The sequence below is a fragment of the Eublepharis macularius genome, chromosome 10 (genome assembly GCF_028583425.1).
Source record: "Eublepharis macularius isolate TG4126 chromosome 10, MPM_Emac_v1.0, whole genome shotgun sequence".
NCBI classification, from domain to species: Eukaryota; Metazoa; Chordata; class Lepidosauria; order Squamata; family Eublepharidae; genus Eublepharis; species Eublepharis macularius.
The window spans coordinates 90,620,690-90,645,302 of NC_072799.1; the positions used below are offsets into that span (position 1 = coordinate 90,620,690).

Genomic DNA, 24,613 nt, shown 5'->3' on the forward strand with positions numbered 1-24,613 from the left:
CCCCCCTTGTTCCAGCTGACCCCAAGTGACGTCATTGTGCAGTCCTGAGTTCCACCAAGTTCCACCACCTCTTTCCCCAGGAAAAAAACCCTGCCCAAAGTGAAATTAAAATAGCACCTATTGAAAAGAACATGGATTTAGGGGATGTGTGGGAAAATTTTGGGGGGATTGTGCTCTTGGCCAATACCAGAGCAATGGAATCAGCATATGAAAATAATCACAGTATTGAGGGTTTTATAGATTTTTTTTTAAAAAAACATACAAATTGTCCAGTCTAATCCAGAACCACACCTTAAGAAAAATATCTGAACATTTGTGATGACGGCAAAAAATTCTAATGCTATAGCATATAAACCATTTAAGCATGCATAGTGTCCCCCCAACAAAACACACAATTCTCGAGAGTGAGGAAAATAAAAACCCTTAACAAAAAACAGTACATAAAATACACAGTGTAAAAGTTGGACTGTGTAAAGAGCTTTTTACAAAAACTCACATTGTATCAACAGATCAGGAAGCTGAATCAGAAATGCAGCATATCTTTATACAAAGTAGAAAAATTAATCATAAAAAATGTAATCTATTTGTTCTCTCTTGGCATTCTATGGATCATTTATTTATTTATTAGAAATCTTTCCGTTCAGAAAACACATTTTAAAGGCATTCCTCATAATCACAACTGACCCCAGCGAATGAGCTGTACAAGCTTTTCCAGACTCCTGTATAGCAAAGGAATGGTTTCAAAAACAACGCGCTTATGCAACGAACGTGTCAGCCTTGGATCTGAATCACGTGGCTTTATGACAAACTGATATCCCAAGTTTCATGAAAATATATTGTCGACACACACAAAACTAGAAATGAGTCATGGGGAAAGGTGTGTTTTCATAAGTATTCTAATTTACGTAACAATGTTATGGCCTTTTTTATTAGATTCAAAGTGAAAAAAAACAGCAATATTTACTTCTTTTGTTGCTGGAATACCAGCAATTTTTGTTGGCCAATAAAAATTTAAAGACATTTGTTTCCAGTGCTTTTTTTGGACAATATTGTCCAACTACAGATCCATATTAAATCACAACAGTTTGTAACGGGCCTTTGGAAGAAGGTCTGGTCCTGTATGTGTCTTGGGCCTTAAAGCCTGCAAAAGGAAACTGTATTGCTTCAGATTCTGAAAGATTACCATGGTTGAGCTGTGTCTGTGTCTAGGACAATCACAGTCTTAGGCTCTCCGAAGTTAATACAGAGGCCAAATCATCCTCCCATACATGGCTCATGCCTCTACTTCTTTTAAGAGTTGTAAGAAATATTGTAGAAAGGAAGCCTTTGCAATTTATTGCTGGGCTAAACATGAAGTTGCACCAGGTTGATATGTTGTGTGTAGGTGCTTGCTCCTCGATGAACACAGAGAAGCCATCGTGCATAAATCTAGTTCCCTCACCATACTCCTACGACAGATTTGGCCAACTTGTGACCATCAGCTGAAATCAGCCTCCCCACCCTAGCCATCCCCTAAAAGTTTATTTTTGTTTCGTTTAATCCTGGCTGGCTTGAAATCGGCTGAGGGGAAAATGCCCCCCCCATTCTGGTCATGTTAAATGGGCCTAATCTAAATGCTGGCAGCATATATGGAGGGAAAGTAACATCCAAATTCCATTTTCCCCAATAGCCCTGGGCTGTATCTGGGTGAGGGGAGGCAAAGATGGAATGGGCTGCTTGTCTGGTGGAGCCTTGGGAAGAAGAAGGGGGGGCTGAGAGGATTTGGGTCAGGGGGCTCTCTGCCTGCTGTAGTAGAGGGTAAACAGGAGGTGTGGGGTTAGGATTGCCAGGTCCCTATACCCTCTCGGTGGGAGGGGAAGGGACCTCGGGCCAGCAGTGTGCTTTTTCTTTGTGTGTGCATGGTCTCTGGCATCTATGCACCAACATCATTCCCGGAAGTGACGTCATTGCGCTGGCCACGGGAGAACTCCATGCGGAGTTCCATGCGGGGCTGATTCTGCCTGTTTGGGGCCAAAATCGGCTCTAAATGAAGTGTGGGAGTGCTCCTGTGGCCGGTGCAACGACATTACTTCCAGGAGTGATGTTGTCATGTCCCCCGGAAGCACATGTGCAGTATACGTTCCTGGGGTGCTTGCTGGTGGCAGGCGACCTCTAGGGGCTTGCCACCTCCCGCTGATTGCTGGCAGATTAGCAGGCAAGAGGGCAAGCCCCCAGGAGTTTGCCTGCCACCGGCACACACCTGGGAACCCTGTGTGTGGTAGACTCCCAGCCTTTACCTGCCTGGGTGGTCAGGAGTGTGAAAGGCTTGTGTGGGAGTGGATCTACTGATTAGGGTTCCCAGGTGCCTGCTGGTGGTAGGCAAACTCCCGGAGATTTCCCCCTCATCTGCTGATCGCCCAGTGATTGGCGGGAGGTGGCAAGCTCCTCAGGAATGGGTGCTGCGTGTGCACTCCCAACAGGCCTGGCAATGTAACTTCCGGAAGTGACATCGTCGCGCTGTCTGCGGGAACATCCCCACACTTCATTTGGGGCCGATTTGGGCCCCAAATGGGCCGAATCGGCTCCGTGCAAAGCATAAGAGTACTCGCATGGCCAGCGCAGTGACATCACTTCCAGAAGTGACATCATCGTGTCAGCCTCTGGGCATGCACGCACGAAGAGGATCATCGTGGATGGCATCAGGTAAGTGCCAGTTGTCTCTACCCTCCCGGCAGGAGGTGAGAGGCACCTGGCAACCCTGCTACCGATACCACCGGGTCTATTTGAACAAACCAATAGAAACAAGATTCCATAAAAGTGTGACCATTCTGAGCTGCATCAGGGTATGGGAAGAAGGCGCATCAGTTAAAAAGGGCTTGGTGAGATCATTTTGTATTGTCAAAGGCAGTGGGACAAACAGTAGCACTTCCAGTTGGCAGCCAGGGAGGGTTTTGAGAAGAAGTGGTAACAGATGTGGGCCACTCATTCTGAGCTACATAAAGAACATCCAAGGCGTTTCTGAACTCACAATTCCAAAATGTGTGTGTGTGTGTGTCTGCCTTTTTTAAAGGCGGGAACTCTAGGCCAAGATCAAAGCGACAACGCACTGTCCTAGCTTGGGGTTCTCCTTTGGCCACCATCTGGGAAAACACTGGTCTGGATTTCCCTTTTTTTAAAAAAGTCCCAAAGCAGCCCTGGTGAGCCCTTGTTTGGTCTGCTGCTAGAGGACAGGGCCAACCGTTTCTCTGGTCTCATTTCCTCCGAAGCTGCTGTTTTCCCCGCAGGGGGGAAATACACAAGTGCCAAATGAGTTCTATTGAAGGGCATGCATGCCTGTGTGCCATCAAGTTGTAACTGGCTTATATGATGAGGATCTTTCAAGGCAAGTGAGAAGCCCTTCCTCGGCGGTCACCCATCCAAGCACTGAGCCTGCTTAGCTTCTGAGATCCTGGCGAGACTGGGCAATCCCATGCCCTGTCTTCAGATGAGGGTCAGCAACCCTGCTTATCTGTGATGCTGAACATATAGAACCCAGCACAAGTGAGTTGTTTCAGCATTTAAATGTGGCATTCAGAGCTAGGTAGAGATGACTTTGGTCATGTAAACACCGTAGTGAAGAAGAAGAAGAAGAAGAAGAAGAAGAAGAAATGTGTTATGTTATGGTTAAGAAGAAGGAGAAGAAGAGAAACTGATGTTATGGTTAGAGTGTCGGACTAGGATCTGGAGACCCAGATTTGAACCCTCACTCTGCCAGGGAAGTTCACTGGGTGACTTTGGGCCAGACCCTCCCTTAGCCTAACCTCACAGGGTTATTATCGCTGTGGGGGTAAAATTGGAGGAGGAAAGAACAATTTTGTATGCTTCTTTGGACTTCTGTTGAACACTAACACAGGAAAATCAATTCATTTATAGGCCATGGGAGTTACATACACAATACAAGTATTTAAGACTAGGGGACCTTAAAGCTTGAATGATATTGCTTGGGCTATATTAGCCCAGTTTCAGACGTGATCAACAGCGCAGTCCTCAGAAGAACAAACCTTTCTAAACCCATTGTCTCCCATGGAGAGTCAGCATGGTGTAGCAGTTAGAGCATCAGTCTAGAATCTGGGCAACGCAGGTTCAAATCCCCACTCTACCATGGAAGCTGGCTGGGTGATCCTAGGCCAGTCCCATCCTCTCGGCCATGAAGGCACCTCACAGGGTTGTTGTGAGGATACAATGAAGAACAATGTAAGCCATTCTGAGTCCCCATTAGTAGAAAGGTGGGATGTAAATGAATAAAAAAATAAATACTCTGCTTAGGGCAACACTGTAAATTTCTGTTCTGTTCACGATAACTAATTGTTGCTTTTAAAATCTGCCTACTTTCTCTTCTGGGTAGATTAACTGTTTCTTTTCATTGCATTTCTTCAAGTTTTTAGAGGTGTGTCCATTAGTAGTGTGCGATTGTCAGAGGATGATAGTAATTTTCATCTGGACTTTCTTAATTTTAATTCTACCAGCAATGACATTTGGGCCAACTTCTTGGTGGCCTACAGAGCAATCCTGAGAAGATCTACTTAGATTTCGACTGAATTTTATTCGTGCTCAGTAACTTGTTCTCACACGGTAAACACCAGCTCTTGCCACAAGAGGGCACTTTCAAACATCATTCCCAGAATCAAAATGATGTGACAAAATCACCTTGTGGTAACTTTATCATTGCTGCGCATAGTATGTTATGGATGATCAGGGAATGTAGGTGCATACATTGCTATAAATGTAAATCTAGATATTCTTTCCTCATCAGCACCAATGTAAAGGCTGTGGGACTGGTCATAAGCACATATGAACGTTCAGGACTTCATCCTGGGTCATGCTTGCATAATTATTAACGTGTTGGGTATATGAGTTCAGTATTGCATGATGGATACACTTTTGCCAGTATGGTAATTGTGTGAGCCAGCCCCGTCCTCACTATTGATGAGAAATGGTTTCTAAAAAACTGATTTTATTAATTAAAAAACCTGGTCTATCAAATGTCCCTTGGAGAAAGAAATCTATTTATATATTACATTTATATCTTGCTTTTGTTCCACAAGGCTCAGAGCAAAAACACACACACCCTCCCATAAAGGCAGTAGCCACAGCTACATCTGTTTAGCACGGGGAATGGAACAACTACACATGCCTTTTGATTCCTTCCTGATGCAACTAAGACAAAACAGGAAATCAACAGTTTGCCAGGCGGTGAATAAGGTTAAAGGAAAAGGGGACAGATGTCTTATCCTATCTGTTCCTGTGACAATGACTTTGAAGAAGCCAAATGCTTGGTGGGGAAATAGTAGCACATAATGAACAGAAGTGTTGCATTTCTGCTGCTTCAGAAATGCCCTGGTTCAGTCAAGGCACAAGAAGGTGTCTTATAGGTGTGTAATGGGTTGTGTCTAATGCAATTCCGATCCACACCAGAGAAACAAATCTATACATGGAATTTCATTTGGTGGGCAGTTCTATACCAACAGAAGTGACATATTCGTGGACCATATTATACCAGAATAGAACATCAGACGTGGTTAGTATACTGTGGCTCTCAGTTGTTTCAGGGCTTTTTGTCTGCGGGAACGCTCAGGAACAGTGTTCCGGCACCTCTCTGTGTGTGGTGGCCCCGCCCCCTGATCTCCAGACAGAGATCAGTTCCCCTGGAGCAAAGGTAAGCCTGCTCCTGGGGAGGAGCACATGCAGTGGGAGGGTGGGGCAATGGCCTGAAACAGGCTGCTGCTGAGCGGTGGAGCACTCCCCTGCTCAGCAGCGCCCCAATCCAGGCTGAATCAGGCCCAATCCTGGCTGTTCTGGGCCTGTTTTGGCCCAAAATGGCCAGGATTGGACTGCAGCTGGGTGGGAGAGTGCTCTCCTGTCCAACAGCATCCCATCCCAGGCTGATTTGGGCCTGATCCAGGCCATTTTTGGCCCATTTTGGCCAAATTTGGGCCCTAAATGGCCAGGATTGGGCCTGAAACAGCCAGGACTGGGCCACTGCCAGGAGGGGGAATGCTCTCCCATGTGGCTGCAGCCATTCCAGGACCAATATGGGCCCCAAACGGCCCGGATTGGGCTGCTGCTGGGCATGGAAGTGCTCCCCCGTGCTGCAGTGGCCTGTTCCGGGCTGATTCAAGCCCGATCCAGGCTGAATTTGGCCAGATCTGGGCCAACTTGGGCCCCCCATCAAGCACGGGAGTGCTCCTGGGGCAGCCATAGCCTGCATGATGACATCACTTGCTGAAAGTGATGTCATTGTGCAGTCTCGGGAGCGTGAGCACGCTGTACACACGCACATGTAGTGATGGGGCGTCACCTCCTTCCAGGATTTGTTCCTGGTGAGAGTTCCTCCACCTCTTTCCCCAGAAACAAAGCCCTGTATCTACTGTTAAAGAAGAGGAGTGATATGGTGGTATACCATACATGATGTTTACCTCACTTTTTTCTATGGACACAGAACTCTATGCTGACCTAAGTGAAGAGAGGGATATTCTATGCATCCTCAAGTTAAAGCTGAAGAACGGATTGCTATGCAGAAGGAATACATAGAACAAACCATCCGCCCTGAGCCTGCTCGCAGGGAGGGCGGAATACAAATATGATAAAATATTTTTTTTTAAAAAATTACCCAAACTGTTCATACAATGCAAAATGCTACAGGAAGTCCATAGAAGATAACAGATTTTAGCACTCACTCTGTCATTTAAGACTAATTAACACACTCTTCTCCATGTGTCTCCTCTTCTATATTCATGACCATGACCAAACACTCAAAATAGGAGTCATAAAGTTTTAGGTGAGTATCTGATGAAGGCAGCTTGACTCTTGAAAGACCCTTGAAATCTGGTCGGTCTTCCTGGTGCGACTGGACTCAGATCGTAATGTCAGCGGTATCTTGCCTAGGTTACAATTCGTGTTTCTGTACGGCCATGTGCACATCACAAAAATGGCTGTAATAGCCGTTCTTTCTCCTCAGGAAACAGTAGTTTTGTGATGAGGAGCATGAATAAAACAATAATAATAAAACTCAGACTACTTATGGGTGGGAAACCATGACAGCTAAACTAGTACAAAGGTGATGTAGGTTTGTAGAATAGTTCTCATGACAATAGGTCCGTGCTTCAATTATGGGGAGGAAAGGTGAGGGGGGGGGGCTTTTAATGAAATCCACACACGCCGTGCCCTGAGCTCCGTCAATTTGCCCCCACCCCAACTATCCACTAACTGGGCGTAAGCATCACAAAATACGGCACAGCATCTCCCTTGCTCTCCTCTCGCTCAAACGCTGAAGTAGGGTTAAATGAGAGTGGGGAGGGCAAACTCAGAACCTGCAGCCTCATGACCTTCAGCAACATTTCTTTTATAATCGAGGTAGCTTCACTTTTGTTATACACTAGCCAGTGGCTCAGAGCCTAACAATATATATTATATCCTTTGTCAGGGGCTGTCCCTTTTCAAAAACATCTGAGTTTTAATCGATTACTGATTAAATCTTCATATATTTGCATACGAATAAAAAAAATTATGAAGAGAAAAAATGGTATTTGATATACAGGCCTGTGTTGCAGGAGGCACCATTTTAGGAGACACAATCTTTGTTTTGGTAGAGATGGAGGAGGGCTTCTTCTAAGATGCTGCCCGCCATGTATGATTTTTCTTAAGTACTTGTATTAAAAAGTAATCATCATTTTTTAAAAAAAGAATCTGCCCCTCAGTTCATCAGGGGAAACTTTTTAATTGAGTAAAAGATGTATCAATTCATCTAACCAAATAATAGATGAAAAATTGCAGGCCTAACTCTGTCCCATGTTAGTAACTTTCCCTATTTGCAGATAACACTGTAAAACTATCCTTCTGGTATCTCTTTTATGGTAGAAACATGTCTTTTCTTACACAATACTGAGCTCCGTTTGGCAAATTTTATGATGGTGCTGTTAGATAAAATGTATTTTTAGAAAGTGAGCGCGTCATCTCACATTTAAATATTAAACGAAGAGAAAGATCTCCAAGCGTCATCTTAAAACCAATACTGAAACAGTGCTTTCATCTTCAGTTCCACTGCCCTTTCAAAAGCAGCTTTAAAGAGTGATGATGGTATATTTTTAATAGATACCTGTCTTCTTTTTGACATAAACGTGGTTCAGTTTTTGGATGTTTTTAAAGTATCCCCCCAGTTCATCAAATGGCTGAATATCTTACCTTGAATGAGTAGCACTGTTGTTTTGCAGTCCTTAAGGTTGGCTAAAATCAGAAAGGGCAAAAAAGGAGCCTGGGATGGATTGGTGGTAGAATCACAGCAAAATTCAATGTACATAATAAAGCCAGTAAATGATGTTAAAAAGAATAAATGTGACAGGAAAGACCATTCTGGACCACTTGTCTATGGAATTTACATCAGTCAAATCTGGGATTTTGACTTTGAGTTGTGATGCTCTTCTCCGTAAGCGTCCCTTTTGATGGAGTGTGGGCCGATCCAAAGTGCTTCGGCTGTAGAGGTCTCTAGTGGAGGCCGGGACTCGGTAATGGATGTTTGCACAGTCGTACGAATACATGGTGGCTCTCGGGTCATTCATGCTTGTGAGGACATCAGAGCTGCTGACTTCGTTTCTCATTTCCAGGGTGGTAAGAAGTATATTCCCACAGGCATCAACCTAAAGGAGAAAGTGTCGAGGCTTTAGAGAAGGTGTTGAGTTTGTTTGTGCTGCTTTACACTCCTGCACATTAGTGAGTTCCTTATGAAACAACTGTGTTGCCTAGGTGCCAAAAACTAAAGGGCATGGAGAGGGGGCAACTTTAAGCTGCCAGTTCTAGCCAATATTTTGAGGCAATGTTAACACAAATTCTGAGATGGGACCTTGGTTTGGAAATTACTTAAGCTATCACTCTTTCTTTTCTTGTTAACATCGAATTGTATTTATTTGTTAGGATTTCAGACTTGTTCTTGCATGCATTTCTGGCCGCAATAACATGGGCTATTTTTCACCTCTTAAAGGATCCCCATGTGTACATTAAGAAATTGTCTGGGTTTAAGTTTGGCAATAGAAAGATGGTAATCAAAATTTTACATTTTTGGTAAGTGACTGAATTTTGGTCATTTTCATTGGACAATTCTACTGATGACTGAATGGGTATCAGCAGCATAGTTGTATTTCCTATGAGGAATGGCAGCATTATCTCCATCACAGAGACGGAGTCACAGGCACTAGCCAAGTACCCCGTACCATTTCAGAGAGAGGATATGCAGTAAAAATATTGTAATATGTAAAGGGCTCAGAATTAGGGTCCAGTTCTAGTTCACTGTCATTGCCATCCTAAGAGGCAGTGCCACTGAATAGTCCTGAGCAGGGATCTGAATAGATCTTCTTAGAATTGCTCTCTAACTGATGTTTGCCTTTGGGTTTGCCTGCATCTCTCGTCTGTTAATACAGTCCCACCAATCCGAATTTGGGCTTTATTCAGGCTCAGCCATATTGAACAAAATGGATTTCATTCTACGGGGAAAAAATTCTCGGTCTGTGCAATTTTTCTGCAAGAAGGTGCTGGGAAGTGAAACAGAGAAAGAATTCAGATCAACGGGCATTGTTGATTTTCTTTTGGGGAACATCTTAAGTTAAAAAAATCTGGGAAATGTTTCTCATCTACTCAGACACTTTTAATACTGAAAGCTAAATTTTGACCTGAAATGTCTTTTAAAAGTGATTTTGACAGCCCCAAAGGACTTTAGAAACTACCCAAATCCACAGTGTTATCACAGTGTTGTGATAATGAAGCACACGTTACGTGGCTTTTAACTCCATCCTAAGTGTTTTTGCAAGTCTTTTTAGGAAGCAAGAGCCAAAACTCCAGCAGCAGAAGTCCAGAACTACTTAAAGAGGTCAGGCTAATCTCATAGCAACAAGATATGGGGTTTTATTGAGCTGGCAATGTGTTTATAATAACAGTCCTCACAGAGTTATAATGTGCAAGAAGATACAAGCAGCCACAGAGATGTGAACTGGAGCAAAGTCTCATAAGCAAGTTTTACCTTCAGGTCTAAAGGTCTACTATGTGCATGCATGATGATAAAAATGAAAGAGACACTCCTCCTACTCAAAACCGCAGAATCCACTGGGGTGTGATGAATAGCAAGACAAGACACAGATGTGAGGTTGACACACAACCCCGGGAAGCAACAAAATGAGATATGGCACATCCGTAACAACCATGCAGAACTAAGCCAAGAAGTACATGTGTGGAAACAAATGGCAAGTGTTTGGCGAACATGGTGAATATTATGAGAACATGGGTTTTGTCCTCTTAGGAAAGAGATTTGGCTATTAAAGGGTGGAAAAAGTCACGTCCATGCTCAGTCCCCACAGCTGTCAAGTGGGACACCCCTCCCCTCCCCAGTGCCGTCCCTGATCAAGGAAAAGGTAGGAGGAGGGGAAGCTGAATTTCTTTGGATAGTGTCCTGGTGGATGCTGATCCATTTGGGGGGGCTTAGCTTTAAACTAGTGTGGTTGAAAGACTGTGTTAGGAAAAGTTGGAGAACTAAAAGCCAGGATGTTCTAGACTCAATAATATTACCATGTAGCCAACCAGCTGCTGCTATGTCTCTGTTACTACTCTCTGATTATTGACTTTGCATGTCATGCACTAAATTCCTCTCATTCCTCTCGTCCTTTTACTAAAATGATGCTCAACACTTTCCAGTCAGCAAATGACTTCAGTTCATCTTTCGCTGTTCCTGTATTCTGTATTACTTCTTGTGGTCAGTCATATGCAAGTACTGGGCATTCTGGCATTCTCTCTCTATTTTGTTTGATCTCCTTCCTTTCCTTTCTTCTTGATTGTGTATTTTGATTTGTTTCATGTTATTTTGCCAACCATGCCATTGAATTCATTCCAGTTAAGCCATTGAGTCTGTGTATTCTTTACTGATTTGGCATGGTCCACTGGGGTAAATAGGACCCCAATTAACATCACCCACAGTTACCAATGTGTAGCATGTAAGGAGGACCTGTAGCAGAGTTTACAACCATAGTGGTTTTCAGACTGTTTGGGAGAACTCTGAGGTTTCTTGGAAGCGTTCAGGGGTTCCTTGATGAAAAATCGATAATGATGTAGAAGATACCTTGGCGATCATTCGGCTTCTGCAACTACTATCCAAGATATAAGGACAGATGGACTCACATTCTAGCTGTATCTGAAGAAGTGAGCTGTGGCTCACAAAATGTTATTGTTGTGAGCAGGGCTTTTTTTCTAGGAAAAGAGGTGGTGGAACTCAGTGGGTTGCCCTCAGAGAAAATGGTCACACGGCTGGTGGCCCCGCCCCCTGATCTCCAGACAGAGGGGAGTTGAGATTGCCCTCCGCGCCGCTTGGCAGCACGAGGGCAATCTCAACTCCCCTCTGTCTGGAGATCAGGGGGCGGGGCCACCAGCCGTGTGACCATTTTCAAGAGGTTCCGGAACTCCGTTCCCCCATGTTCCCCCTGAAAAAAAGCCCTGGTTGTGAGGATAAAATAGAGGAGGTGAGAATAACGTTGTAATCTTCTTTGGGGAGAAAAGTGGGGTATCTAAATATCTAAATACATAAACAATTTTTTAAATAAGCCATCAGAGCCAAAGGGAACCCGTGTATTCAGAGGCAAGATGGATACTGTAGACAATAATCAGAGACAGCTGTTGCTTTATAGTATTGAACTGTGTAAAAAAAAAGATGTGAGAATAAACTGCACACATCCCATACGCTTTTAATTAATGAGCAATCTAAAGGATAAATTAAAGGGCTCACAAATGTTATGATGTATTCACCTGCAGTAGAAGTGTAAATACCATTAATGTTGATGTACAGTTTTTACTCAGTTGTAAAGAGAAATAATTCACAAGTGCTAATAGTTTAAACGGATGATTCATGTGAGTCCCTTTGTATAAAAGTGGTGTGCACTTACTGCTTATTAGAAGGCAAGTAGTGGATGAATTACTGCTTTAATTTAAATTGTTATGGATGAGGCTGCTATGTTTTTTTAAAAGAGTTTTTAAATCATTTCAAGCCTCCATCCTAATCTGTATAAATCGCATGGCTATTCGGCACAGCTACCCACTAAATCACTAAACAACACACTTTTCAAAATGGAAGGAGGAAATTATCTGTTATGTTTTGTTCAGTTTTTCTCCTTGTCCAACTCCACAGATTTCTCTGGGACTTGGCTCAATAGAAAATTGGATTCTTTTATTGCAAATAAATAATGCAGGGTGTCCTAAAATATAGACAGAACTGCTGTTAATAGAAACCTGAGCACAGTTAAGGTTAAATGGTCTGGCTAGTGGAAGAACATGGAGCAATAATACATATAACCAGGGCTTTTTTTCTGGGGAAAGAGGTGGTGGAACTCAGTGGTGGAACTCAGGACTGCACAATGATGTCACTTTGGGTCTGCTGGAACAAGGGGGCAGTTTTTTAAAGTTTAAATTGCCCTCGGTGAAAATGGTCACATGGCTGGTGGCCCCGCCCCCTGATCTCCAGACAGAGGGGAGTTTAGATTGCCCTCCGCTGGAGATCAGGGGGTGGGGCCACCAGCCATGTGACCATTTTCAAGAGGTGCCGGAACTCTGTTCCCCCGCGTTCCCCCTGAAAAAAAGCCCTGCATATAACATGGGAAATCCTTGGGCAAAGGGAGTGAGAAGAATGTACAGGGCCAGCATCAGCACATGGCAAGGTGGGGCAGCTACCAGGCCCCATAGCTTCTGGTGGCGCTCGCTGCTGCTGACTCCGTACTCGCACATCTTCTCTGATGTCTGTACTCACACCCTTCCACTGCCTGCTGGTGAGTGCTTTGTCACCTCTGCTTCCACTGTATATGCTGCCTAGCACTGCTGGAGAAGGGCATGAGGGTGGTACACAAAGCACCAGCATTCCTGGTGGCCATGGCAGTTGCTCTCAAAGCTGTACCCACCACCCTGCACCATCAGGAAAGGGTGTGCAGGCGGGTGTGTGTGTGTGTGTTTGTGTGACAGCATGTGGTAGGAGGGAGAGCTTGTGAGTGGCCAAAGGAAGGATGCTTAGGCAGGTGGGGGCATCTGGGTGGGAGGGCAAGAAGGGTAAGCTAGCAGTGGGCATAGGGGCCTCCTGAGCACTCTGTGCCCAAGGCCCCTCAATCCATGGAACCGGCCCTGAGGATGCATTTTGGAAAACAATTTCATCACATGATGGGAAGATCAGAGGTCTACGTGGGAGGTGGAACTGGAAGAAATCTAGACGATGCCCCTGAAATCCAACCCATTATTTGCATTGCCACTCCTTGGGGGGAAAGCTTTCCATTACATTTGATACTGCTGGTTGCAGATTTGAATGAGAAGTGAGCTAAGCAAGGTCTGTAAAAATAGGTCACCGCTATAAGCTTGAAGTTACTGGGAATTCTTCCATGCTGATTTGAAAAGACTTCAGGCCTAGGTCGTGTCTCTCGTGTCTCTATGTGGGTAGTAAAACAAATCCTCCTTCTAGGCTCACACTGACAGGAAGCTCTTTTATATGAAAAGCAGGTGTTTGTTGTGCCACTGCCTCCCATACATCACTCTCCAAAGATCTTCCTTTGGAGAGAGAAGCCACCGAGACCCTGTATTAGAGTGCTCTGGATTCATGAAGTGTGCTGTGTTCCTTCTGTACTGTCTGATCCAAGAACTAGCCCTTCATATCCACATCCATAGGGATAGAAACGTGGGGGGGGGGGGGGAAGAAGTAATAGTACTTGATAATTGGAGGCAGGGCTTTTTTTTCTGGGAAAAGAGGTGGTGGAACTCAGTGATGGAACTCAGGACCGCACAATGACGTCACTTTGGGTCTGCTGGAACAAGGGGGCAGTTTTTTAAAGTTTAAATTGCCCTCGGTGAAAATGGTCACATGGCTGGTGACCCCGCCCCCTGATCTCCAGACAGAGGGGAGTTGAGATTGCCCTCCGCGCCACTCAGCGGCATGGAGGGCAATCTCAACTCCCCTCTGTCTGGAGATCAGGGGGCGGGGTCACCAGCCATGTGACCATTTTCAAGAGGTTCCGGAACTCCGTTCCACCACATTCCTGCTGAAAAAAAAGCCCCGGAGGAATTTAAGGTCTGTGCCATTTTATTTTCAATCCCTTTCCTAAAAATTCCAAGCATGGATATTGCCTTTTCACTGCTGCCACATAGTGGGTTGGCACTTTCATCAAGCTTTCCATGACAAGCTCAGATCTCTTTCAGTCTCTATCTCAACTAGCTCAGACTCTATCAGCATATATTTAAAATTAGGAATTCTTGTTCTACATTTACCCACATGGAGCTCCATTTGCCACATTATTGCCCATTCACCCAATTGAGAGAAATCCTAACAGCAGCAACAACATTTGATTTATATACCGCCCTTCAGGACAACTTAATGCCTGCTCAGAGAGGTTTACAAAGTATGTTATTATTATCCCCACAACAATCACTCTGTGAGGTGGGTGGGGCTGAGAGAGCTCCTAGAAGGTCACCCAGCAGGCTTCAAGTGAAGGAATGGGGAATCAAACCTGGCTCTCCAGATTAGAGTCCTACCGCTCACCACTACACCACACTGGCACTTGTAACTCTTCACAATCCACTTTATTTTTCTGAATAATTCGGCATCATCTGCAAACTTGGCTCCTGTACTGCTCACCACGAACTTCAAAATCATTTATGAACAAATAATAGAGCATTGGCTCCAATACTGATCCTCTGCTTAATTTCTTCCGTTTTGAGACTTGTCCTTTATTCCTACTCTCTTCCAGTTGTTTAATCAATTTTTAATCCATAAGAGGACCCTTTCTCTTATTTCATGACAACTAAGCTTATTGAGGAGTCTCTGTTAAGATATATCTAAGTGTATGCTGTTTTAGAAGGCCAAATATAAGATATTTATTATCTTGCTCGTATCCACATGCTTCCCTTTACAGAAATCCTGCCTCATCAACCCTCTTAGAATTCTTTCTGTAACCCCTGGTAACCTTTGCTCACTAATATATATGTCTGTTTTTTTATTGATATATCATCTCTCTTAAACAAATAATACTGATGAAATACTTTTTGTATGTCCAAGGTATCTGTTAATATCTCATCTCCCTCTTGTATTTGCGATATCATTTTCTTTTCACTTTCCTTTGCCAATTTTTATGCCAACTATTTTCCTGGTTTATTTGCAAATTCAAAAGTTCTTTGTTTAACATAATTCAATTTTGTTTCCATTTCTCTTAAAGTTAACAATGATAATTGTTGCTGTAAAATCTTAATATATTGCAAAATATTTATATTTCCTGGAGAATTTAAAATTCTTTTTCTTTACTTTTTATTTCATCCAAAATGTTTTGTTTTTCTCCTGATTCTTTCTTTTTAATTGAGCATTGTGTTGGATTAAATAACCTCTAATAAAAGCTTTACTTGCACCCCAGACCACTCTCATATCTTTTGAGCAGGTTAACATGCATGTGGATAAGGTCAACCCAGTATCCTACTATATAAAAGGCAAGCCGTACTGGTGACAACCTATTTTTTATCCTCACACTGGGGCACTGCCGATGACTTTGGTCTTGAGGTTGCTGCGAAGCACCTGCTTGCATCCAGGAGGGGGCCCGCCAAATCAGTTTTGTAGAGCCCATTGTATTTTTTCATACAATGGGTGTTGTTTCTAGTACATCTATAGTATGATACAGCATTTTGAACGTGTTTCCTGATCTTTCACTTCCTCAACACTTTCAAACTTGTTTAAATGAAAAATATATGAAAACTCAGGGAGTCAGTTACCTGAACTTTACTCACGTCCACTTTTTTCTTGTCGCTCGTGGCCTTTTCAGCTGCCTTCTTCTGTTGCTGAGGGCCTTTCCCAAAGAAGGTGTAGTTTACAAATGCGTATTCCAGCAAGGCAAGGAACACAAACACAAAACAGCCCATTAAGTAGATGTCAATGGCTTTCACATACGGAATCTTTGGCAATGTCTCCCTGAGATGAGTGCTGATGGTAGTCATCGTCAACACAGTGGTGATTCCTGGGAAGTGAGAAAAGAGCTGGCATAAGGCAACTCTCTACACAAGAGATATTGCCAATATACTAGTATTCATTGTAAATGAATTTGAAACCTAGGACCCGTCCACACAACTTTTCAGCATTATTACAAACTCTCAGGCAAGGAGACAGCAGTGATAGTGGGGGACTAATGGCATCTCGCATGTTATTCCCCAGGGTTAGGATTATGACTAGGGGTGTGTGATTCGGGTTTCTGATTCAGAAAAAAATACCTGAAAGAATATGGCCCCTTCCCGGCATGAAGCTATGCTGCTAAAGCTGGGGGCCATCAGTTGCTGCCCTGGAAGGAGGGAGGCAGCACCCCACCCCTGGGTGGCCATTTGGGAGTGGCACCTCTGCTTAGCCTCCTGGCAATGGTGGCCATGTTGTGAAGGCATCTGCAATATGCACAGCACCAGGGGTGGCCATTTTGTTTGTGGGCTTTGTGTGGCCTGATTTACCTCCTGCTTACTGGCAGTAGCAGCCATTTTAGTGGGGCGTTTGCAACTTATCATGTGGTAGGGTGGCCATTTTGAGAGTAGCGCCTCTGCTTCACTTCCTGGCAATGGTGGCCATGTTGTGAAGACATCTGCAATATGCACAGCACCAGGGGTGGCCATTTTGTTTGTGGGCTTTGTGTGGCCTGATTTGCCTTTTGCTTACTGGCAGTAGTGGCTATTTTTGTGGGCTTTTTGCAGCTTCTCCTGTTCTGGCAGTGACCATTTTGAGTGTGTCTCACTGTGGCCTGCTTAGCCTCCTTGCACTGGTGGCCATTTTATAGAGGCCTCTACAGGCTACACAGTGTTTGGGCTGCCATTTTGGGGGTGCTGGGTTCCTATTGGGCTTTGAAGCTCTAAAAGCAGTTATTTTACATTACATTACTGTATGTTTCCGTCATGCCACCCAGAAAGGGTAGTAGCCCTGCTAAGGGCAAGCAGCCAGTGAATAGGCCTCCTGCAAAGCGGCCCTGCAGACTCTTCCTTTGAGGATGATGAAGTGGCCAAGGGGAGGAGGGAAATACTGGGCTCTCAGCATCTCTCAGTCAGGAGGGCTGAAGCAGGGTTAGGCCCAGCCCCTGTAGGCCTCCTGCCTATCTAGGCCTCCCTAACTGTTTTCACTTTATTTGGAGAGGGTACTTACAGCAGCAGCAGCAGCAGTGAAGGCCTGGCTGAGGGGTGGGTGGGCTGGGGGGCTTGCAATCATCTGAAGAGTGGTTTGCTGCACACTTTATTTCTACTGGTGTAGCAAGGATAGACAGTCCCAGAGTGGTGACTGGTTAAACCCCTCCTCCTTTTTCCCTGCTCAATTTTGCAGCCTTTTTTTTTTTTTAAGGATTTGTCACTCAGGCCACCTAATTACATGCTGTGTTATTTCATCTTCTGAAATCTGCAATGCAGGGCACTGAAGTCTAAGATGTGATCTGATCTTTACTAGATTAGCACAATTGATGGCTGGTAGCGGATCTGGCCTGGGCTGCTGTAATCCAGTCAAGTTGAGGTGATAGTGGATGATTGACAAGGTAGTTAAGTCCACTGGCCCCTAGTGCTTGGCTGTGGGGGCTCTGGAGTGTGTGTGTCAGGCAACAGTCTCCTGACTCCCATGTTCAGACTCCTGAATTGTATCGTCTTGGGTCTTGCTTTCGAGGTTCGCAGTTTAGCCATTGGGTTGTTACTTGACTCAGTCCTAAAGGGACAGCCATAAAGGGAGCAGCATGTTGGGGGTTAACTTTCCTCTTCAGGAAGTGGGGGAGAAGGATGAGGTGGACCTGAGGAGGGAGACAACTAAATGAGACTTAAGAAGGTTTACTGCACCTGGGCCAGTCGGCTGCTGGCCAGCCTTTATGGGAGCTCCAGCAGCTGGTGGGGCACCGAGCCTTGTCTCCAAGGTGTTGGCACCTAGAAGAGGAGTTTCCTTGGAGTTTCTGCTACCTTGGGGCCCAATGGCTTCTGGGTTTAATTCAGGGGACTGATAGGCTGAGAAGTGGCCCATTTACCAGTCAGTATGGGAGTCTAACTATAAATCATATAGGATTGGAATTTCCCAGTCCTCATGGCAGTTGGATTGTGGGGGAGGGAGCTAGATAAACCCTCAACCCACTTCATGTGGACAATTAGGAAGTGGTGTCCATACCTAACCCTCTTTCATCCGAGTGGCATAGGATTTTGAGATGGGTCTTGGTGGGTTCTGGAGACTGGTCCCAGCGTTTAGATTTTAAGGCAGTGCCCAGTATTGCCTGCAGATGGAATGGTGCAGCTTGTCCCTCGGATTTCCTCTGAGCTATGCCTCCAGGGAGGGCTATTGTTGCTTGGCAACTGGGTGGGTCACCCCCAGAACCTATGACCAAGTGGCCAGCAGTCTCTAGGCTGGGGTACCAGCTGATCTGTAGGAGTTCTGCCTGAGCTGATAGATCTCTCCCACAGTTTCGGTGAGCCAGTTTGGTGTGAGAGCCAGTTTGGTGTAGTGGTTAGGAGCGTGTGACTTCCCCGGTTGTCTGCGCTTTGACCCCGGGGGGCTGGGTGCTCATTTTGCCGACCTTGGAGGGATGGAGGGCCGAGTCGGCCTTGGGCCTGCTGCCTGAACCTGGCTTTCACCGGGATCGAACTTATTATTATGGGTGAGTGGAAAGTTAAGGGCCTTGCCTCACATCCAGTGGCTGCCATCAGACAGCTTAGGCGCCTTTTGGTTCGCCAGTAAACCTCCAAGTTTGAAGTAAGCCCGGGCAGTTTTCGGGGTCGCATGACATTAATGGTGGGCATGGGAGTTAGATCCTGAGCGTTAGTGCAGTGATGACCGGAGCCCTTAAGGAAGGGTCTGGTTGGCTCCGCATTAGCCACGGGGGAAGTGATGGCCGAGCTGCTACTTCTGTTTGTTGGGATGTGAGGTCCTTTGCCTCACTCCTCGTCATTCACCTGGGAGTAATAAGCTGGGCTTCCCAAGGGCACGGCCCTTCCATTACAGGCCCCACAGATGGGTATGCATAGGCAAGGTGGCCCAGTGCACTCAAGGGGAGGAGCAGTCCTCCACCTCACATACAGGTCATTCACTTGCGCTGTGATGACCTTGGCTGCAGGGCATGGCTGTTCCGGTATAGGCTCAAGCAGATTTGCACACATAAGCACAGTGGCCTCATGAGCTGTAGGGGAGGAGCGGCCTCCATTTCATGTTCGGGTCATTCACTTAGGTGGTATGACCTTGGCTCACAGGGCATGGCCCTTTCCTTACAGGTGCACACAGGCTTGCATTGCCCAGGCAAGTAGTGGCCTGATGGTTGAGGGGAGGTGTGGACCTCCGCCTCATGTCCTGGTCATTCACCGTGTGGTGTTGACCTTGGCTCACAGGGCATGGCCCTTTCCTTACAGGTTCACACTGGCTTGCAGCATCCAGGCAAGTAGTGGCCTGATGGTTGAGGGGAGGTGCAGTCCTCCACCTCAAGTCCTGGTCATTCACCGCGTGGTAATAGCCTTGGTTTGCTGGGCATGACCTTGGCTGCAGGGCATGGCCCTTTTGTTACAGGCTCACACAGACTTGCAATGCATAGGCAAGTAGTGGCCAGGTGTGTTGATGATCGGTCCATAATGCTTCCGTGTCAGTGCGGCGGGAAGGTTGGGACTCGTTAGCCTTTGAGAGGGCTAGATGAAAGGCTAATGGAGCCATAGAGAAAGCTTTTGGGGATGGTATGGGCCTTTATTTGCCACACCTCCACATACTAGGCTGAATTTGCCAACCTCTACCAAGGTAATGGGGGTTCATGTGGCCACTAAGGGCAAAGACAACTTCCTCAGCAGGCAATAAAAATGTTTATGGAGGATTTGCAGCAAGGGCTCCGGTTAGCCTTAGGCTACCAGTGGGGTTGCTAGGGCCTAAGCAGAGGCTTGGCGTTGGCAGGTTTGAGTTTGAGATAGGGTGCGGGCCAGTGAGCACCCTTGGTGCTTCCCTATTGGTGGGAAGAGAGGCCTGCCTGAAGGGCTGGTACTGCTTTGACGGCTGCCAGCTGCAGGGGCAGGCTGCCTTCGGGAACCCCCGCGTGCAAGTCCTTCCCTCACTGCTGTACGGCTGAGGTGTTCAGGAGCTTGAAAGGGGGGTGACCAAATTGCCTGGTCGGCCGGGTCTGCACCATCTATGGATGGGTCGCACTCGGGGCTTTGGAGCTCACCCAGACAGGTCAAGGCGGCCATCCAGGGTGGACCCCATGGCTTGACCTGTACCACTTTAGGTCCTTGCCGCTGTTCTGGCTTGTTCTAGTTGTATGAAGTTAATAAAGTGGCCCTTATATCCAAACTTGGTGTCTCTCTCTTCATTCCAACTAGGGTGGCAATATGGCCCCTTCCCAGCATGCAGCTACGCTGCTAAAGCTGGGGGCCGTTAGTTGCCACCCTGGAAGGAGGGAGGCAGCACCACCTCTGCCTTTCAATCCAGGGTTTGGCTGGGGGGGGGGGCGGAGACAAGGGCCTTAGGAGGCTGCTCCGCCCTGCCCAGTTGCAGTTGGGAAGAGTTGCTCGGCCCACCCTTCTCACCCTGTATTGGTGCAGGATTAGCCGGCTGCTTTTATCAGAGCCAGGTAGGAATTTTTTACCCTCTTTCCAATTTGGCATGGGAATGAGGGGTTTTTCGCCTACCTTGTACCGATTTCGGGGCTTGAGGTGATTGGCTAAGGGTGGTGCAGGTTAGCAGTGTCATTGGCAGGTTTGAGTTTGAGATAGGGTGTGGGCCAGTGAGCACCCTTGGCGCTTCCCTATTGGTGGGAAGAGGGGCCTACCTGAAGGACTGGTACTGCTTTGACGGCTGCCAGCTGCAGGGACAGACTGCCTTCAGGAACCCCCGCGTGCAAGTCCTTTCCTCACTGTTGTACGGCTGAGGTGTTCAGGAGCTTGAAAGGGGGGTGACCAAATTGCCTGGCTGGCTGGGTCCACACCATCCATGGATGGGTTGCACCTGGGGCTTTGGGGCTCACCTAGACACGTCAAGGTGGTGGTCCAGGGTGGACCCCGCGGCTTGACCTGTACCACTTTAGGCCCTTGCCGCTGTTCTGGCTTGTTCTAGTTGTATGAAGTTAATAAAGTGGCCCTTATATCCAAACTTGGGGTCTGTCTCTTCATTCCAACTAGGGTGGCAATTGGATTTTTTCAATTTGGGCCCAGCATGCTGGCCCTGATTCAGAAATGCCGAATCAAAGCTTCCCAAAGCAATTTGGCTTGCTTTGGGGAGCTTTAGGGGATTTTCAAACCTCGTGGTTGGCTCCAGCTGACCAGCAGGGGGAATCCCCCCCCCACTAGCCAGCTGAAGTTTAAAGGGCCAAGCAGCATGGAAAGGGCTCTTTAAACTTCAGCTGGCCTGTGGGGGGGGGGATCCACCCTATGGGCCAGCTGAAGCGCAAGAAGAGCCCTTTCTGTGCTGCTTGCAAGCTGCATGGAAAGGGCCCTTTAATCTTCAGCTGGCAGGCAGAGGAATCTCCCCCGCAGGCCAGCTGAAGCATAGGAAGCCCCACCCCTGCTTATTTCACCCAATGGGAGAGGGAGGAGGGAATCCTCTCATCCCCCTCCCATCTAGTAAAATAAATGATGGGACGGGAAGTTTTGGTGTGCTCTGAATCTTCATAGAGCATACCGAAGCGGGCAATAAGCTGCTTTGGAAATCGCTTATTTCTGATTCTTTTTTCCACTTCAGAAATTCCAAAGCGGGAAAACTAAATCTTTCTGTCCCTGCACACCCCTAGTTATGACATTAAAAGGGACCTATTTGTCAACTGAGGATCACTTGCACTTCGGGTTGCCAGGTCCCCTTAACCCTCCTGGTGGGAGGGGTGACCCAGTGCTTACCTTTCTGCTGCTCCAGGACACTCCTCGTGTGCATGCTTTGCGCATGCGTGGTCCCATGCTGGTGCGATGACGTCACTTCCCAGAATTGACCTCATCGTGCACGGCTGAGGAGCGTGCATGCACTTTGCTGTGGGCCAATCTGGACCCCAAACAGGCCCTATTCAGCTCGTTTGGGGCCCAAATCCATCTGCTGCAAAGTGCAGGAGTGCTCTTGTGGTGGCACGATGAGGTTGTCATGCCAGCCCCTGGGAGCTTGCCTGGGAAGCTCGTTCTCCTGGCCAGGTAAGCAGTGATGGGGGGGGATGTGTGAAAGGTGGGAGCAGAGGAAGCGTAGTTTAAAAAGACAGAGCCTGCAGAGATCACTCCTCAGAGTTTGTTAATTTCATCCTCGCCTTACCAAAGGCTCTGTCAATTTCACCTTTCCTGTCTAAAACTGTGTGGGATCGCAACCAGAGGGCAGTGTCATGTCTGAGCCCCATCCATGCCAATTTTAATGATCTTTTTGTTCTGAACCAATGTATCCTGCTGTAACTCAATGTCATTTTACCAATGCCATAACTATTTCTTTCACAGGCTTTCACAAGTGTTTATCTAATGAATCTCAACAGCTTCTAGTGTTTCTGATCTTGTATGCTACTCCCTCTCAAACTTTGCTATGTCTTGTTTTCTAGTGACTCAGCTTGATATTACAAATATGTGAACTGTTCTCACACAAGAAAAGCGCCAGAAACTTGTTTGTGATTGGGAGGGGGAGAAAGATCAGACTTGATTGCTAAAAGAGAAGAGTCTCTCACATGGCGTCATTCCTGTCAACTTTTACTCTTGCTGCTTAGATGATTACCTTGCTTCTGAGTAGTTCTATGGACATATATATGGAAATGATCTGATTTCTGAATAAAAGCCATTTAACCAAGAACCTGTGTCTTGCTGCAATGGTCCAGGGATCTGTCTGCTGTATCCTGTCATCCATCGCCTGACAGGCAGCCAGGAATGGAAATGGGCTGGAGCTGCCTTCCAGAGCCGGGCTTGGACCTGGAGAGGTTCTAATGGGCTGAAGTTCCCCTTCTGGCATTGCACAGCCCGTCACACAGCTCCAGTCTATAGCAAAGCCTTTGCCCTGCCATCAGCTCTGTCTTTTTAAACTACCCTTCCTGGCTAACATTGCATCTCCCGATGCGCGTTCTTCAAGTGTCAGATGTCTCATGCAGAGACTCTAAGTGACCATTGTTGGTGTGAATTTCAGCTTGGTCCAGCAACAGAATTCTTCCCTTGTTCTTGCTTTATGGCTCACAGGCCAGTCATGAGGTTTACTACGCCATTGCCAATATAATGGTGTTACTGTGTAGTCGTGTGACTGCGCAGCTTGCAGGCAGAGCTGCTGACGGAAATTCTTAGGACATTTAGGTGGTTTCATAGTAAAAAAAAAAAGATTACCTAGTGCTACTCTGGCAGCAGATGCATCATAGTTGATCCAGAAAGAGACCCACGACAGAATTGTGATAAGAGTTGAAGGCATGTAGGTTTGCAAAATGAAGTAGCCGATGTTTCTTTTGAGCCGAAAACTCAGCGACAACCGTGGGTATGCCCCTGTGAAACAGAAATGGAAAACACGGTGCATGGAATACTTTTGGGGGGGTGTTTCTTAAGTTTGTCATGGGCTGCTCAGTGCTTACCGGTTGCGAATTCCACTCTTTTGGAGATCATCTTGTAATCAATAATTGAGAATTGGGGGAGCTCAATTTTATTTACTCCAGTTACAGCCGTTTCCTCTCCGTTCCAGTAGAACTCAATATCCTCGGTTGTGTATCCATCTGCAATAGCGGGGGGGGGGGGGGGGGACAACCCAACAGGCTAAATGTTTGCTGACCAAGTTTTTAAAATCATTTATTTTTATGCCGTTTTTAAGCAAAGCAAATGACAGTAAAACCTGGCTTGAATCATGAGGTGCTTGGAAGAAATGTGGCATATAAGTATTTCCAGGGCTTTTTTTCTGGGAAAAGAGGTGGTGGAACTCAGTGGGTTGCCCTCGGAGAAAATGGTCACATGGCTGGTGGCCCCGCCCCCTGATCTCCAGACAGAGGGGAGTTTGGATTGCCCTCCGCACCGCTGAGCGGCACGGAGGGCAATCTAAACTCCCCTCTGTCTGGAGATCAGGAGGCGGGGCCACCAGCCATGTGACCATCTTCAAGAGGTTCCAGAACTCCATTCCCCCCCCACCCCCGTGTTCCCCCTGAAAAAAAGCCCTGAGTATTTCAATTAAGTAAGGAAAAAATGTGTATGTACGAAGCTGCCTTATACTGTGTCACACTATTGCTTCATCTGGCCTGAGACTGTTTACAGCCATTGGCGGCAGCTTTCCTGGGTCTCTGACAATGACTGATCCCTGAGGTCCTTCAAGTGGAGGTGCCAGGGACTGAATTTGTTATCTTCTGCACGGTAAACAGGCTTTGCCACGGAGCCTCGGCAGCAGGCACCATCCGCTTGCACGCCACTTAGTGCTGCTGTGTTGAGTATCTAGAAATCACGTACAATATTGAGTGAACTTTACCCATTTTAACTGTAAATGGTTCATATTACTGATTACTGTCTTCCACGTTTTTATTCAAACTATCTTTTTTAAAGAGAAATTAAAAAATCCTTATATGGTTACTTCCTCAAAACACTTTGTGGGTGCCAGGAAAGGTGCCAGTGGGCATCACATTGGGGACCCCTGTTATAATGGCTGAAAATGTTTTTCTCACAAGCAGACTTGCAGCTTTTGACACGT

The 24,613-nt window shown here is 46.3% G+C and overlaps 1 protein-coding gene across 2 annotated transcripts in view; it reads right to left on the reverse strand.

The window, feature by feature from the left end:
• Positions 1–8,303: 8,303 nt before the first annotated feature.
• GABRB1 (gamma-aminobutyric acid type A receptor subunit beta1) overlaps positions 8,304–24,613 on the reverse strand; it is a 165,835-nt gene continuing 149,525 nt past the window's right edge. The window contains exons 6-9 of one of the 2 annotated variants that reach the window (XM_054990168.1): positions 23,520–23,657; positions 23,281–23,433; positions 15,778–16,013; positions 8,304–8,651 (exon numbers count right to left, since the gene is read on the reverse strand). In XM_054990168.1, coding sequence (XP_054846143.1) covers positions 8,304–8,651; positions 15,778–16,013; positions 23,281–23,433; positions 23,520–23,657 — 875 coding nt within the window. Of the gene's footprint in view, positions 8,652–15,771; positions 16,014–23,280; positions 23,434–23,519; positions 23,658–24,613 lie in introns of both variants that reach the window. The other variant, XM_054990167.1, reaches the window with a different exon arrangement.